Raw genomic sequence first — 16,442 nt, forward strand, 5'->3', positions numbered from 1 at the left:
AACCAGCTGCCTATTGGTCAAAACACTATCAGACTAACCGAGTCTGCCAAGTTCAAAGTGGACAGGAAAAGCCTTGAAATTCTCATGTCACGGCTAGCCCGGATGTGACAAGGGGTTCGGCAGGCCGTGATGTCACAAATGGGGAAATTGCGTTAGATTGTGGGATGAAACATCCTTTGCCCGGGGCAACACTTGGGACTATAAGAATCAGCCTTGGACAGTCACAAAACATCTTCTCTTGGAGGTAGCGCATAGCTAGAGGGATCCCAAGCGAATCGGAACAGCGTTCTCCCACCAACCACGTTCTAACCTACGCGGTAACGTTATTTGCAACTTGTTGTGTTGTGTATCCTTATAAACTTTTATTTTGTAACTTTTTTACTTTGTTTTTTGTACATCTTTTGTATATATTATTTTCTGCATTGTTCAACTTTTTTCCTGGAATATTAAATCGTTCTTGAATAAGTTTGACTTCTGCTGTACTAAACTAACACTCATAGCCTAGAAGAGACTGAAGTGTAACTGTGTATAAGTCCATGCCTGATTGTACACTTGAGCAACACTACCGTATGAAATTGTAATTGCATTGTGTGCATGGGGCACTTTTGCGCTCGACAGCAGAGTGGCCAACAGTATCGTTCGGAATGACAGTGGTTTTGCTGCTGCACTACAGTGTAACTTGCATTACAAGTCAGTGCCTGATTGTGCCGTGTTAGTGTAGTGTAGTGTGTGTGTGTGTGTGGGTTTCCTGTATTCGGCCTAAAGCGCAAAGCTGACCCGAATACGAAAACGTGGATTGCGAGCTGAGCACTCGACAGCCGAGTGGACGTGTCTAGCAACAGCTCGTGGTGGCAGTGAGAAGTGTTCTGAGGGGTCACAGCCTTGTTTTAGCTTGACTAATGCTGTTTCCCCTCTAGATCTGGTCAAACCCGCAGTCGGGAACCGTATACGCAGGCGTGCCGCGGGCCGGTTCCTGACAGTGTGTATGGGGCTAACATATGCAAGTAATACTGTTCAACACACATTAGGAAACAATGGATTGGGGTATGGGGTTGCATGGAGCAAAGATGCCACGAGGCAGCTATTAGACCTCAAGATGGCACGATGGAAGATTTTTGCACAAGCTAGGACTTAATCACCAGTTTCCCTAGCTTTATTTTTCGTCTACCAAAAACAAACCATTCTTAATGCCAGCCCAAACCCTCCTTAATGTGCACACGCCTTCAAATTCTGTCACTTGCCAGGATAGGGATTTGCTCTCTCAGGCTAAAGTTCAGGGCTGAGTTCTGTACAGCCACATCGCTAGCCTACAGGCTAGCTTTCCCATTCTGTTGCCAGCCCCGTTTCTATGGGCGTGCGATACGTGCAATCGCCCGCAGCGCTTTATTGTGCGGCTGGAGGGAGGGCGCCGGAGCGGAGCAAAGGACATAATGTTTATAGCTCACCTTCTTCATCCGTTCCCCGCAGTTTCAATATCTTTCCTCTCCCGGCGTCCGTCGCCTGGTAACAGCGCCCCTGTGATGACGTACCGCATGTCATCACAGGAAGCGCTAATACTAATGAGATAGATGTCGGGAAAGGAAGGACATTGAAGCAGCGTGGGTTCGGCGGAAGCAGGTGAGTTATTACTATTATGTTCGCTCCTCCCGCTGCTGCGCCTCCCTCCTGACAGATACCTAGCTAAGCTATACTGCGGGAACCTACCTAACACCTATATTGCGGGGCACCTACCTAACTAACCTTTACTGCGGGAACCTACCTATCTAAACCATACTGGGGGACCCTACCTATCTAACCCATACTGGGGGAACCTACCTATCTAACCCATACTGGGGGAACCTACCCATCTAACCCATACTGGGGGAACCTACCTATCTAACCCATACTGGGGGAACCTACCTATCTAACCCATACTGGGGGAACCTACCTATCTAACCCATACTGGGGGAACCTACCTATCTAACCCATACTGGGGGAACCTACCTATCTAACCCATACTGGGGGAACCTACCTATCTAACCCATACTGGGGGAACCTACCTATCTAACCCATACTGGGGGAACCTACCTATCTAACCCATACTGGGGGAACCTACCTATCTAACCCATACTGGGGGAACCTACCTATCTAACCCATACTGGGGGAACCTACCTATCTAACCCATACTGGGGGCACCTACCTATGTAACCCATACTGGGGGAACCTACCTATCTAACCCATACTGGGGGAACCTACCTATCTAACCCATACTGGGGGAACCTACCTATCTAACCCATACTGGGGGAACCTACCTATCTAACCCATACTGGGGGCACCTACCTATGTAACCCATACTGGGGGCACCTACCTATCTAACCCATACTGGGGGCACCTACCTATCTAACCCATACTGGGGGCACCTACCTATCTAACCCATACTGGGGGCACCTACCTATCTAACCCATACTGGGGGCACCTACCTATCTAACCCATACTGGGGGCACCTACCTATCTAACCCATACTGGGGGCACCTACCTATCTAACCCACACTGGTGGCAACTATACAGGCTACCCTATACTGGAGGCACCTACGTAGATAACCTATAAAGCAGGCACCTACCTATCTAACCTACACTGGGGGCAACTACCTATCTAATCTATACTGGGGGCAACTATAAAGGCTACCCTATACTGGAGGCACCTACGTAGCTAACCTGTACTGCGGGCACCTATGTATGCCTGGCTCCATGGGGGGGGGGGGATTTTTACACCCTCACCCTGGGTGAAATTTAGCCTAGAAACTGCCCTGTCTGTTGCACTGACTTTTCCCTCCATCACCCATATGTGAGTGTTTTGTGCTGGTTTTGGGAAAAATGCAAATTGTAATTTCGGTTTACTGAAGGTTTCTCAAAAAAGTGAAATTTTAGGATGTGCTCCTCCACAGCTTGTTTCTCGCTCCAGTGCTAGCATGTCAACTGTGTCCATTTCTAGGGATGGTTAGTGGAATAGAATCATAAGAGGACAAAAGATGCCCACAGCCAAAAGTGTAAAAGGAATGGGGACACAAAAATTGGAGGAGCAGGATGTGACCTGTTGGCAGTGTGTAATTTTCCCAGATGAATCCACATTCATCCACTTCTGCAATGCACATGGGTGTGGCAACAACTCAGTCAAGAATACCATCTTGATAACTCACAACCCATGCTTAAAGGGGAACTGAAGAGAGAGGTATATGGAGGCTGTCATGTTTATTTCCTTTTAATCAATACCAGTTGCCTGGCAGCCCTGCTGGTCTATTTCTCTGCAGTAGTATCTGATTAAAACCAGAAACAAGCATGCAGCTAGTCTTGTCAGATCAGACTTATAAGTCTGAACCACTGAAACACCTGATCTGCTGCATGCTTGTTCAGGGGCTATGGCTAATAGTATTAGAGGCAGAGGATCAGCAGGGCTGCCAGGCAACTGGTATTGTCTAAAAGGAAATAAACATGACAGCCTCCATATACCTCTCTCTTCAGTTCCCCTTTAAGCACTTCTCCCAGATAGTTTGGAGTGCAATTTGGAGTACAGGGTGATTAGAGTGCGTAGCCCACCATCAACAGCGAAAAAAAAAAGAAAAAGACGGGCGAATTTGGAGCAGGGTCTGCTCAAAATCTTTTCTGCTGGGTCGCTTCTGAAAACATCCACTTTTTACGGAAGATGGAGCTCCATATCATCATGCTAAACCCACCCAGGCCTGGCAGGCATAACATGGTTGTCATGGGTCAATCAGTCTGACATGAATCCCATAGAACAGGTCTGCTATTCTTGATTGTGACATATGAAGTAGTCTCTGGGAACCAGCTTCCTGGGGTAAACTTTCGCAAGGCTTGGGCAAAGGTTCCTCAGTGTTTGGTTGCTTTATCAAGCAGATACTAGAATAAACACAGTTTGTTATCAGAAGGAGAAGTGTCAGACCAGAGCATGTGTACAAGTCTTGCAGCTGTCACATGTTGACCACTAGAAAATGAATGCTTCTATTGTTATGAAGGGAATGAAGCAGACAACACAAGGCAAATAAATGAGCACATGATGTCCGTATGCAAATCATTAGCACAACAAAAATAAACACCACTGCAAAAATTAAACTGCAGTGACAGTACACAGAGCTATGAATTATTATTATTATTATACATAGTATGAAGCCTACCCTTTTCAGATGACAACTAATTAAAAACCATTTAACAGTAAGCCCCAGATTTGTTTTTCTAGATTTGCATCGGCACTCAGTTTCCAGCTTGTGTGTAGACATTCCTTGACTAGCCGATGTCAAATGCATCAGGGCCGGGAGACCCTGCCACTTCCTGCACAGCTGAGCGTCACTGCTGCAGGCCAGGGCTGAACAAATCACATAAACCATTCAGCCAGGGATTCTTAAAAAGTGACACCTGGCACTCAACTGAGTGTTTTGCTAATGCTGTCATGGATGCATGCAAGTTTTACTGTGCAGGGTTATAGGAGACAATGAGAACCAATTATACAAGTAGCAAGAAAAGTAGGTAAATGGTCTTGTTAATGTACAAAATATCATCATAAAAGTATACCTGAAGGGAAAAAGTGCTCCAAAGTACAACTGTCAAGCATAAAATCAAATTTCTTATTGTTATCTGGTAAACAAGTAATAAGGATGACCATGCAATCCGAAAGGAAGTAAAAAAAATAAAATAAATAAATCTTGCTTTTCTTCATAAAAATCATTCCCCAGTTTACCTGGCTCTTATTTGGTACATCTGCCGCACAAAGGAAGTTGCAGGGGAACTTTCTTCTTTACTTTCCCCTCAGACATAACTAATGTAGCCTGGTTGGTTAACCTCTAGCCGAACGTGTCACGCCGATGGGTGTGGCCGCGGTGGCAGCCCCAGGACAGCCTAACGCCGATCGGCGTAAAGTCCTGGGGCTCTGTTTTGCAGAAGATCGCGCCCAGGGTGCGCGTGCATCTCCTGCTTGGTGAGCGGAGCTCTGCCTTCAGGTCCGAGTGGGGGTTGCCACTCGGGAGACTGTTAGATGGCGTAATCGCCGTCTAATTACATGTACAGCGCTACGATCTGCAGCAGCGCTGTACTAGGTACAGCCGTGTGACACGGCTGTCCCCTCCTGAGACACAGAGGTGATCGGCTGTCATAGGCTGAAGCCTATGACAGCTGATCATGGGGATTGGCTGGCGGTGGAGGGAGGGGGGTTACAGTTGACAAAAAACAAACAAGACATTTTTATTAAACAAAGACACACACATACAAACAAACATTGGGGGGGGGGGGGGGCAATCAGACCCCACCAACAGAGAGCCCTGTTGGTGGGGAGAAAAGGGGGGGGGGAAATCACTTGTGTGCTGTGTGGAGTGGCCCTGCAGCTTGGCCTTAAAGCTGCAGTGGCCAATTTAATGCAAAATGGCCTGGTCTTTAGGGGGGGGGGGGGTTTAACACTGAGGTCCTCAAGAGGTTAAAGCCTCTTTCCCTCCAGTTTTCTCCTCCCACACTTCAGTTTCTCTCTGATTGGACAATATTTCTCATGCTGAGACAATGCACTTTCTACTGCAGAGCTGGGTGGGTGTGTCTGAAGACAGGGAGGAAGGCGGGCAATGACAGAGTAAGGGAGAAAATTTGTCAGAATTGACTTCAAGATAGACACAGTCAAAATGGAAAACCCTAAATGTTTGGTTTTTTTCCTGAGATAGTATAGCTGACAGCTACTCTAAGTAGAGGAAAGCTTCCGGAAAATCCCTCGACCCCCTTCACCTCACCGTTCCAGTATTGGGATGCCCCGAAGCTCATCACCCGAGCGCAGCCACACTTGATCCTGCACAGTAGCATGGACTACTGTGAAGTCTTGAGCCATCCTGTACATGCGTATTGCGGTCACGCTCATTCCTGTAGAGGAGCATGTGGGAAGCCTCTGGATCATCCCCTCTACAGGAGGTATTTTTTGTTTGTTTCTTCTCTGAAACTCAAAGATCTGCTTTAAAGAAAACCTCCAAGTTTAAAATAAAATAATCTGATACTTACCTCAGGAGGGGTAAGCCTCTGCATTCAATGAGGCTTCCCAGTCCTCCTTGGCCAATAAGATGTCAACAGCAGCATCCTCATTTGCGGAAATAGCCGAACCAGATTGGGTCCGCTGTACTGTGCAAGCAGGTCGAGCCGGCGTCGGAGCCTGAGGGAAAGCCACTACTGCACCTGCGCACATCGCTTACAATCCCTTGTCAGACTTTTAGGGGAGCCAGCGCTGGATCTCCACTGCTGAGGATGGGGAAAGCCTCTTTGGGATCCAGAGGCTTCCCCCTCCCAAGGTAAGTACTCCCTAGGGTAAAGTAACCCACTTTAAGGAAGGGACATACACTTGGCTAAAGGTATCCATTTATGCATTTTAAGCAATTTCCTGCCTATATTTAACAATTTCCTGCCTGTATATAGAGATTCTTGTTCATGCAAAATGCAGCATGCATCATGTTTGCGATTTATACAAATCACAAATGCTGTAGTGAGAATGGTCTCAGTTGTTACAACACTTTGCTAATTGCTGGCGATCTGCAGAGCACTGAAATGCTCATGGAATGCACCCGGGTGTGAGGTAGTCCAGATTGCGGAATAGATTCAGAGCGTGATTGATTCCTACCACACACAGCTTTTCTATAGATTCCAGCATCGACCGAGCAGCAGCATTGCACTGCTATGCTATGCACTGTTACTACCGCCCCTCTCCTGATTTACTCATCGTCCAACCGGTTCAAATGATAGTTGCAATGGATTTAAAGGGACTCTGTAACAAAAATGTCATTGTGTTTTCTACCATCCTACAAGTTCCTAAACCTATTATAATGTGCTCTGGCTTACTGCAGCACTTTATACTATCACCATCTCTGTAATAAATCAGCTTATCTTTCCCCTGTCGGACTTGTCATCCTGTGTTTGGAAGGCTGCCAACTCTTCAGTGTGATCTGCTATGCATGCCCCCTCTATGCACACTCCCCTGTGTGTGTGTGTGTTATTTACATTAGCCAGCTTTTCTCTGTTCTCTTATCTTTTACAAGCTGGATAAATCCTCTGTTCACATACTGATGAGTCACATACTGCAGAATTACAGACAACCGGGCAGAGCTGTCTGCAAGAGTAAACAAACAATCAGCTTGTAACTCTTCAGTGAGCTGCAGGGGGAAAGAAACACACAAATTATCTCTTGAGATTCAAAAGGAAGGCTGTATACAGCCTGATTGTGTATGGATGTATTTTCTATGTGTGGACATACTGTACATCAATCTACTTCCTGTTTTGGTGGCCATTTTGTTTACAAACTTTTTAAAACGGTTTTTGACTACTTTTAATGCGGCGGGGAGCGGTGAAATTGTAACAGAGGGTAATAGGAGATGTCCCCTAACACACTGGTATGTTTACTTTTGTGTGATTTTAACAATACAGATTCTCTGTAAGATAAAATCAAAGAGGAATTTTTTAGGTATGATTCCTTGGCAGATTTAAATTACATGGATCACCTTTGTCAGGAAAATCAATACATGTATGGGTATCATAAAGGGACTATAATTTGTAAAAATAGACATGGTATGCATGGCGTTCTAAAAAGCTACGACTTTGGAAGGGTTTTCAGTCTTATGCTGGGACTACACGATGAGATTTTTCTGCAGATTTACTATCAGATTGTTTTTCTGATCAATTTCCATTCACTACTATGAAAAATCGATCAGAAAAAATATCAAAAATAAGATCGGACCTGTCGGAAATTATCTATCGAACCATTTCTCTGCCAAAAAAAAGCTAATGGTGTGTTCCCAGCACTCTCCCTTGGTGACCTCCTGCGTACTGACTTCCTGTGCTTAGCTCCACCCCCTTGCAGCCGAGCGCTGTGGCGCTTCTGTGGCACTCCATCTCCTATACAGAGAGTGCCCTGGCACTCAGCTGCGAGGGGGCAGGGCCAAGCGGCAGAAATCTGCGCACTATTTGCACACGGGGTCTACGAGGGTTAGTTTTTGATAAAATGTATAAGTAGGTAAATGATTTACTACATAATGTCACTATGGTGGCACTTTAATAGCAGTGAAAACCGCTGCATTGTGAAACTTAATTTGAATAACCAGAGAATTTCCTGTGTACTGGAGAGTCACCCATTTGGCAGCTTACATTAAAATCTGGTGCATATTTGTAGGATTTGTCATGTGCAGTGTGAAGGAATTCCTCAGCAGCTATTTTGTCTCTGTATTTTACTTGAAGAGTTGTTTTATGTGGTCGGATTATCACCATACAGAAATAGTACTAGATAACGGTGTCACACAACATATGGGCTTAAATAAGGCAATTCCTCTGTCACTACCTAGAGAGCAACATCAGCATATTGAAGTATGCTAGCTACAAATAGCATCTCTACCATAGCAAAGATTATCTTAAACTACTAAAAGAAGCTATGATGTCACACGACCTTGCAGTTTATATTCATGCTTCTACAGTATGGTCTCCAGGAAAATTTGTCTTCCTAACACACTGCTGTGCTTTTCTGCAGAAAGACACACATACTATAGGAATGCCCACTTTAGTGTCAAGTCATGCTATAAATGATGCAATACACAAATATAATTTGAGCTACGAGTCTGTAAGAGAGATTACACACCAGATTTCATAAGGCTCACGTCACAAGAGCAGCTGTCGCAACTCATCTTACTAGATGCTGTTACTAGTCCTTAGATTGACATTAAGAACAATTGATGCCAAAACTTACTTGGTTCATCTCTAAATGTCAGCATTTCTGAACAGTAATGAATGCAAGCATCTAGTCATGGTGATTAACTGCCTTGACCAAGTCCCCCATTTGACATAGCCATCTACTGTAGCTGACATCTGGATCCACATGGTGCGTTTCCGCACTCGATTTCCCGCTCGATTCCCATCAATTCGTTTATTTCCAACATGTCAGATTTGGATTTCGATGGATGGTTAGGTCGATTTGGCATACTTTGCATGCGAATCGAGCGGGAAATCGAGTGTGCGAACGCACCGTGTGGATCCAGCAGGCTAAGTGTGTACTTTTATGATCCTATCCTTAACTGTTCCTGCTCAACCTCCTACCCCTGTAACAACCTCTTAATAGCGAATAGCAGCAGATATTCTGCTCAAGCCTAGAAATCTAGACACTTATTAGCCAGAGTTCAATATTCACGAGTGCTCCAGTGCTACAGCCAGATACTGAAGGATTCAGCAATCTCCTTTGTATGTAGTCATCCATTAATCCTAATAGACAGCAAGAGCAATCAGAGCACTTGTAAACACAACAAACACTGCCTCTTCTCCCTGTCCAAGGGTGAGCATTTGCTGCTACCAGGCATGATGGTTTGTTACAAGTGGCAAGGAGGTTCAGCAGGGTTCAGAAGACCAATACGGAAACAGGCAATTTGGGAGCATAGAGAACTTGGAAACTAAGGCCACATACACACATCAGACCATAGTCTTTTGAAAATGAAAGATCACACAGACCAATCTTACCACCCTTCATGTAGTATGAGAGCCATACTCTACACAGTCTTTTCTATGGAGCTGAACTCCACATCAGAAAAAAATCTTTGCAAGATGCTGCACATACAGATGTTGTACAGACACAAAAGATCAGTATCTGCAAAAGATCATCATACACACATGATTTAACTGACATTCATCTGCAGATCAGATCCACCAGGATGGATTTTCAGATCTGTGGATGATTGCTTGATCTGCAGATGAATGTCAGTTAAATCATGTGTGTATGATGATCTGCAGATCTCATAGACTATCATTGCAATTTACAGGAATGGATTTTTGGCAGGAACAGATCTTTTGCAGATACTGATCTTTTGTGTATGTACAGATCCGTGTGTGCAGCATCTTGCAAAGATTTTTTTCTGAATGCTCTCATACTACATGAAGGGTGGTAAGATTGGTCTGTGATCTTTCATTTTCCAAAGACCATAGTCTGATGTGTGTATGAGCATTAAGGCTCCACAATAGATCACAGTGTAAATTTGACCAGACAATGAGCACCAGAATTTGGCTATTAGATAGCGGATGAGGTGCCAGCACACAGAGTTAGGGTACAATATACCCAAACTCCACATGGTGGCGGTTCACAGAGAAGCAGCATGGGGGTAAGTAATTGGGGGTCCGAGGTCCTGCCATTATCGTGATGAACCCCACATCAGCTGTGGCTTTAGTGTTAGGTGGATGGGAAGGATAAGTGTCGAGAGAAGTGTTTCGCATTGGCTGAGCCTTGTGCCGAGCGCCCTTGTGAACCCAGCTCTGAGATTGGAAGCGTGCAGGGGCAGGACACTCTGCCCCCTTTTGTGGCGTGGAGTTTGCTACAGATTGTTAAAATGGCCACTTTAACCATTTACCGCCATCCTAACGTATTAAAACGTCATGCTTACCGCTATTAACAGCAACATGACGTTTTAATACGTCGCGCATTCCCGCCGCTGCTACCGCCGTGTGTCCGCCGCTACCCGCCGCCATTACCGTCGGGATCCCGTGCTGGGCGATTGGGGAAGAGGACTGAACAGTCCTCTACCCAATCGCAGTGCCTGGAGTGAATGGATGTGACCGCGAACAGCGGCTACGTCCATTCACATAAACAGGAAATGTAACAGTTTAATAAAGTGTGTAAAAAAAAAAAAAAAAAAAATGAACACGTCCTATGAGTGTTCACCAGCGCCATCTTGTGGCCAAAAAGTATATTACACTTACAAAATACATACATTTTCAAGTATATACACATCATTAATAAAATTACACTTCCAACCCTCCCCCCCAAAAAAAACACTTGTAAAAAAAAAAAAAATCAGCTTAAAAAAAAAAAAAAATAGTTGCCTTAGGGACTCAGCTTTTTTTATTCTATATTTTATGGGGGAAAATTAATTTTAATTTATTACATAGGGGCTTGTAATTATGGCCAGAACAAACAGAAAAATAACCACTTATATTTCAAAATAATATACTGTCGCCATACATTGTGGTAGGGACATAATCTAAACGGTTTAATTATCGGGACCACTGGGCAAATAAAACGTGTTTGTTTTATCCACAGGAGAATGTTTAATTTTAAAACTATAAAGGCTGAACACTGAGAAATAATGATTTTTTCTCTTTTTTTTTCTGTTTTTCTCATTAAAATGCATTTAGAATAAAATAATTCTTAGCAAAATGTACTATCCACAGAAAGCCTAATTGGTGGCGAAAAAAACGAGGTATAGATCATTTTCTTGTGATAAGTAGTAATAAAGTTATTAGGGAATAAAAGGGAGGAGCGCTGACAACTGAAAATTGCTCTGGTCCGTTAGGATAAAAACCCTTGGGGGTGAACTGGTTAATTACTATGTCTACCAATTCTTGACTATGTACCGATGTTCTTCTATTCTTTGTTTATATCTCTGTCTACATTATGCTGTACCTAGGGATGATCAAGGAGATGCAAATATTTCCAAGTTTATGCAAATATATGTACATTTTTATGCAAATGTATGCAATTTTAAAATGGAGCAATCAATTTAAACCTGGGTGGGACATGATTGGTCCATATTCAAGGTGCATATATCTATACATAAAAATGTACATAAATCTTCATAAACTCAGAAATATTTGCATCTCATTGATCATACCTATCTGTATCCAGTGATTTGATCTTACTTGGTACAGAGTCATGGAATATGTTGGTGCTTTATAAATCTATAATCTTAATACTTTTGAGCAAAAAACTAAATTCCTAGAAAAACCAAAAAACAACAATTTATAGTATTTATTCTTACCAGTTTGACACTGGGCATATATGGTTGTTTGATAACGCCATGGCATACCTGTAATAAAAAGAGAAAATCCCGTTACAGGGCATACATGACACCAAAGCCATTTTCTTTACATAAAGCATTCATGAAACTGCTCACCTGTACCATGCAATATCTAGGCTTTATGAACGCAAGAACCAATAGGGCCACAATGTGTAAAATGAGGCTGCATTGTACCCTCTAGTGAGTTATAAATACATCATGCTAGCAAAGTACAAGAATAACCCATTTACTACTGTCACTTTTTTTGTAGTCATAAGCACAGTCTCTTCATCCATCAATGTGCATTTTCGGCATCTTACTCTTTTTCAGTAATGCTCTACAATGCCCACCACCACTAGATCCTATCTGCCGTTTCTCCACTGCATGTGTACAATAACTTAGATGCATCACCTGTGGCTGCCACAAGCAGTCACTACACCTTCTCCCCGCTCCTCAAACACCATATACATATAAAAAAGGACTGCAGGCAGCCTGGCCAACCACCATCTAGTGTATTTACAAGATTTTAACTTGTAGGTGCTGGGAACTACACTGGAAAGGAACAAGCAACATGACAGGGCAGCACAGCAAATGTTGGACTAGCTGTACTGCTCCTGACTGACAGAAGAGACTGCACTGATGCTTAACATGGGAGAACCAGAGCCAAGCAAGCAAAGCACTAAGGCCTGTCCTCCCTAACCTCGTAATGTATGCTATAAGGTAAACAGAGGCATTTCCAAAATATCAGGGTAAAAGCAGCATAGGGTGAGTATATGTATGTTATGTAGATACACTGACATGTTATGGCTAAGAAAGTTTGACAGTCATCACATTTATTCCAAGATAGAATCCAAATACTGTAATTGTTTGCCTTATATTTAATCCCTTTCATTTTGATTTTAGTGAACTTTATTTAGTAAATAAGCATTTATTTTGTTTCTGGCATTTGCCATTTTGGTTCCCTCTGACTGAAGGCAATTCTGATGTAATTTTTTTTCTTATAGAAAAAAAAAAAAGCTAGCTTGCTTTGTAAACATGTGAGCACAACAAGATAAGATTTCAGTCTCCTGTAACACTAAACTGCCCTCAGCCAATCGGGGAGGAGCAGGAATGTGGGAGGGGTGATGTAACAAATAGAGCCATGCTGAGCCATGCTCCTTGCATATGTACACAGCTCTTTTAGGCCTGGTTTACACTGATCACAAAACACAATCACCTAGGGATTTTTATTTAGCCAAAAGTTTTTTGTTTTGTTTTTTTTTAAGGATGATTATGGGGAATCGGAAACAGGGAGAGGGAGAAAACCGTGCACAAGTATGTGTATGCAGCATGACCATATGATTGTGCTTATCCTTGGATGCTTTTTTCTTGGGTCAAGCGTCCCAAGAACCAACAACTGGATAATATCCAATTTGGCACAAACAAATCATTTGTAACCAGCTACTGCTACTATGACTACTACTACTGGAAGCTGCAATCTTATCAGAACAGTCTATGGTGTCAATTCATAAAAGGCTGCTGTAGAGTGTGAGTGTGTGTGTGTGTGTGTGTGTGTGAGAGAGTGTGAGTGTGAGTGTGAGTGTGAGTGTGAGTGTGAGTGTGAGTGTGAGTGTGAGTGTGAGTGTGAGTGTGTGTGTGTGTGTGTGTGTGTGTGTGTGTGTGTGTGTGTGTAATACTGCAATTGGTATTTAAAGGGGTTCGTTCGCGAAAAAAGGTAGGCAGTTAAAAATGTGACAGATGACAGGTTTTGGGCCAGCCCATCTTTTTAAGGGGGATTCTCAGAGCTTTCTTTGTTTTCAACAGCATTTCCTGAACAACAGTTGCAAAACCTAACTGACATAATAGTGTGCAAGTGATTAGGGAGGCCGGCTGGTATCTTGCTATTTTGGCAGTTAAACTGCTGTTCAGGAAATACTGTTGAAAACAAAGAAAGCCCTGAGAATCCCCCTTAAAAAGATGGACTGGCCCAAAACCTGTCATCTGTCACATTTTTTAACTGCCTACTTTTTTTGCTACAGAACCTCTTTAAAGGGGAACTGAAGAGAGAGGTATATGGAGGCTGTCATGTTTATTTCCTTTTAATCAATACCAGGTTGCCTGGCAGCCCTGCTGGTCTATATCTCTGCAGTAGTATCTGATTAAAACCAGAAACAAGCATGCAGCTAGTCTTGTCAGATCAGACTTATAAGTCTGAACCACTGAAACACCTGATCTGCTGCATGCTTGTTCAGGGGCTATGGCTAATAGTATTAGAGGCAGAGGATCAGCAGGGCTGCTAGGCAACTGGTATTGTCTAAAAGGAAATAGACATGACAGCCTCCATATACCTCTCTCTTCAGTTCCCCTTTAATACTTGTGTGCCAATTCTTCAATATTTTCACAGGTGCGGTAGAAGTTCGGTAATTTACTTTAGCTCATTGTTGGTAACAGCAGATGAGTGTGTGCAGCCCCAGCATTACAATAGTAAGAGGCATCCAGACATCCTTTAGATGTACGTTTTGTTATAATGTGTTATACTGCCTCTGCTCGCTTTGAATCTGTCCATTAGTCTTTTCTTACATTTACCATATTTTTCAAACTATAAAGGTGGCCACACACCATACAATTTTTAAATATCTGTTCAATTTAAGAATTGCTATCAATTTTTCTGACTGATTGTAACATTTTAAAAAATCTGACCAATGTACCACACTCGCATGTCAATTTTTCCCCAATTATGATGAAAATGATTGGCAACTATGACAAAATTGCTAGGGTGTGTATATTAATAAATTGACAATCTAACACACACCATACAATCTTTAGAAAGATTGAAGAAAAATATCTGGCATTCGGATCGATAAAAATTGAAGAAAACGGGAAAACCGATCGGATTTTTCAGTCGAATGGAAAAAAAGCTTTCGATTTTTTCGGGAGATCCGATCGTTTTTATCGAATTGCTGTAAAATCGGATCATTTTATTGTATCGTGTGTGGCCACCTTAAGACGCACTGGGACTATAAGATGCACCTAGCTTTAGAGGACAAAAACTAAGGGGAAAAAATTTATATTGAACCTGGTGCGTCCATGGTGCGGTTGCGTCTTATGTACCTTCCCTCCCACAATGATTGTCTCCCTTGTGCCTTTCTGGTACCTCTTGTGTCCTTTATCCTGTTTCCTCTGTCCCTGTGTCCTCTATATCCCTTTGTTCCCCTATGTCCTCTGTCCCCATGTGTCCTTTGTCCTCTTTACCCGTGTCATCCTGTGTCCTTCTGTCCTCCTTTGACCTCCAGTGTCCCTGTGTCTTCTGGAGTGCCTGTCCTCTGTTCCCTCTAGTGTCCGCTGTGCCATCTCCTCAGTCCCTTGAAATGTTGCTACCCCCTGCACACTCAGTCCTCTACAATGTCCGCTGTTCCCCAACCCGCTGTCCACTCTGGCGTCCATTACATACCAGAGATGAAGGCTGGCGTTTGCCCTTGCGGGCGGGACAAGTCTCCATCATTGGGGTCAATCACTGTTAGAGCGTGCAGTGATTGGCCCCAATGACTGAGACTTGTCCCGCCCGCAAGGCCGCGGCTGCTATCAGCAGGAAGAAGAGAGCAGTCAGAGCGGTGATTGGCGGTCTGGGGCAGCTCCCCTCCGCCTGAATCACCTAAATTTTTTCAAAGCTGTGCGGCTACTTCCGTAGCCACTCTGGGTAACCGCAGCCTTCATCTCAGAGATGTAATGGACGCCAGAGGGGACATGGCCTGTAGAAACTTGTTGCAGCCTTCATCGCCAGTATGTAATGGACACCGGAGTGGACAGCGGGTCGGGGAACAGCGACATTGTAGAGGACTGAGGGGTGCAGGGGCTAGCAACCAAGGCTGTGGAGTCGGAGTCGAAGCAATTTTGGTACCTGGAGTGGGAGTTGGAGTCGTGATTTCATAACCTAAGGAGTCGGATGGTTTTGGACAAAATACACAGCCCTGGTAAGTATTAGACTAAGGAGTCGGAGGCAGAGGCATTTTGGGTACCTGGAGTTGGAATCGGCAGTTTCGTAAAGTCGGAAGATTTTTGTACCAACTCCACAGCCCTGCTAGCAACACTGCAAGGGACTAGGGAGATGGCACAGCGGACACTAGAGGGAACCCGGGGGGGGGGGGGGGGGGGCACAAAAGTAAACATACCAGTGTGTTAGGGGACATCTCCTATTACCCTCTGTCACAATTTTTGCCACTCCTCGCCGCATTAAAAGTGGTTTAAAAACAGTTTTAAAAAGTTTGTTTATAAACAAACAAAATGGCCACCAAAACAGGAAGTAGATTGATGTACAGTATGTCCACACATAGAAAATACATCCATACACAAGCAGGCTGTATACAGCCTTCCTTTTGAATCTCAAGAGATCATTTGTGTGTTTCTTTCTCCCTGCAGCTATCTTCCACTGAAGTGTCAGGCTGTTTCTTCCTGCAGAGTGCAGACAGCTCTGCCTGTATGTAATTCCTCTGTATGTGAAAGCCCAGCCAGCTCAGAGGAGGATTTATCCAGTTTGTAAAAGATAAGAGAGAAGAGAGAAGCTGCTCTAATCTAAATAATACACAGGCAGTGTGCAGAGAGGGGCCCTGGATGGGGGAGATGCATCACAGAACCACAACACTGAAGAACTTGGCAGCC

At 43.9% G+C, this 16,442-nt stretch overlaps 1 protein-coding gene across 3 annotated transcripts in view; it reads right to left on the bottom strand.

The window, feature by feature from the left end:
* The window catches only part of LOC137535998 (transmembrane protein 150A-like), a 185,753-nt gene that overhangs the window by 97,569 nt on the left and 71,742 nt on the right, over positions 1-16,442 (bottom strand). For all 3 annotated transcript variants that reach the window (XM_068257922.1, XM_068257923.1, XM_068257924.1), the window contains exon 2: positions 11,790-11,837. In XM_068257922.1, the coding sequence (XP_068114023.1) occupies positions 11,790-11,837 (48 nt within the window). The remainder of the gene's footprint in view (positions 1-11,789; positions 11,838-16,442) is intronic.

This window comes from Hyperolius riggenbachi, chromosome 10 (genome assembly GCF_040937935.1).
Source record: "Hyperolius riggenbachi isolate aHypRig1 chromosome 10, aHypRig1.pri, whole genome shotgun sequence".
Classification (NCBI taxonomy): domain Eukaryota; kingdom Metazoa; phylum Chordata; class Amphibia; order Anura; family Hyperoliidae; genus Hyperolius; species Hyperolius riggenbachi.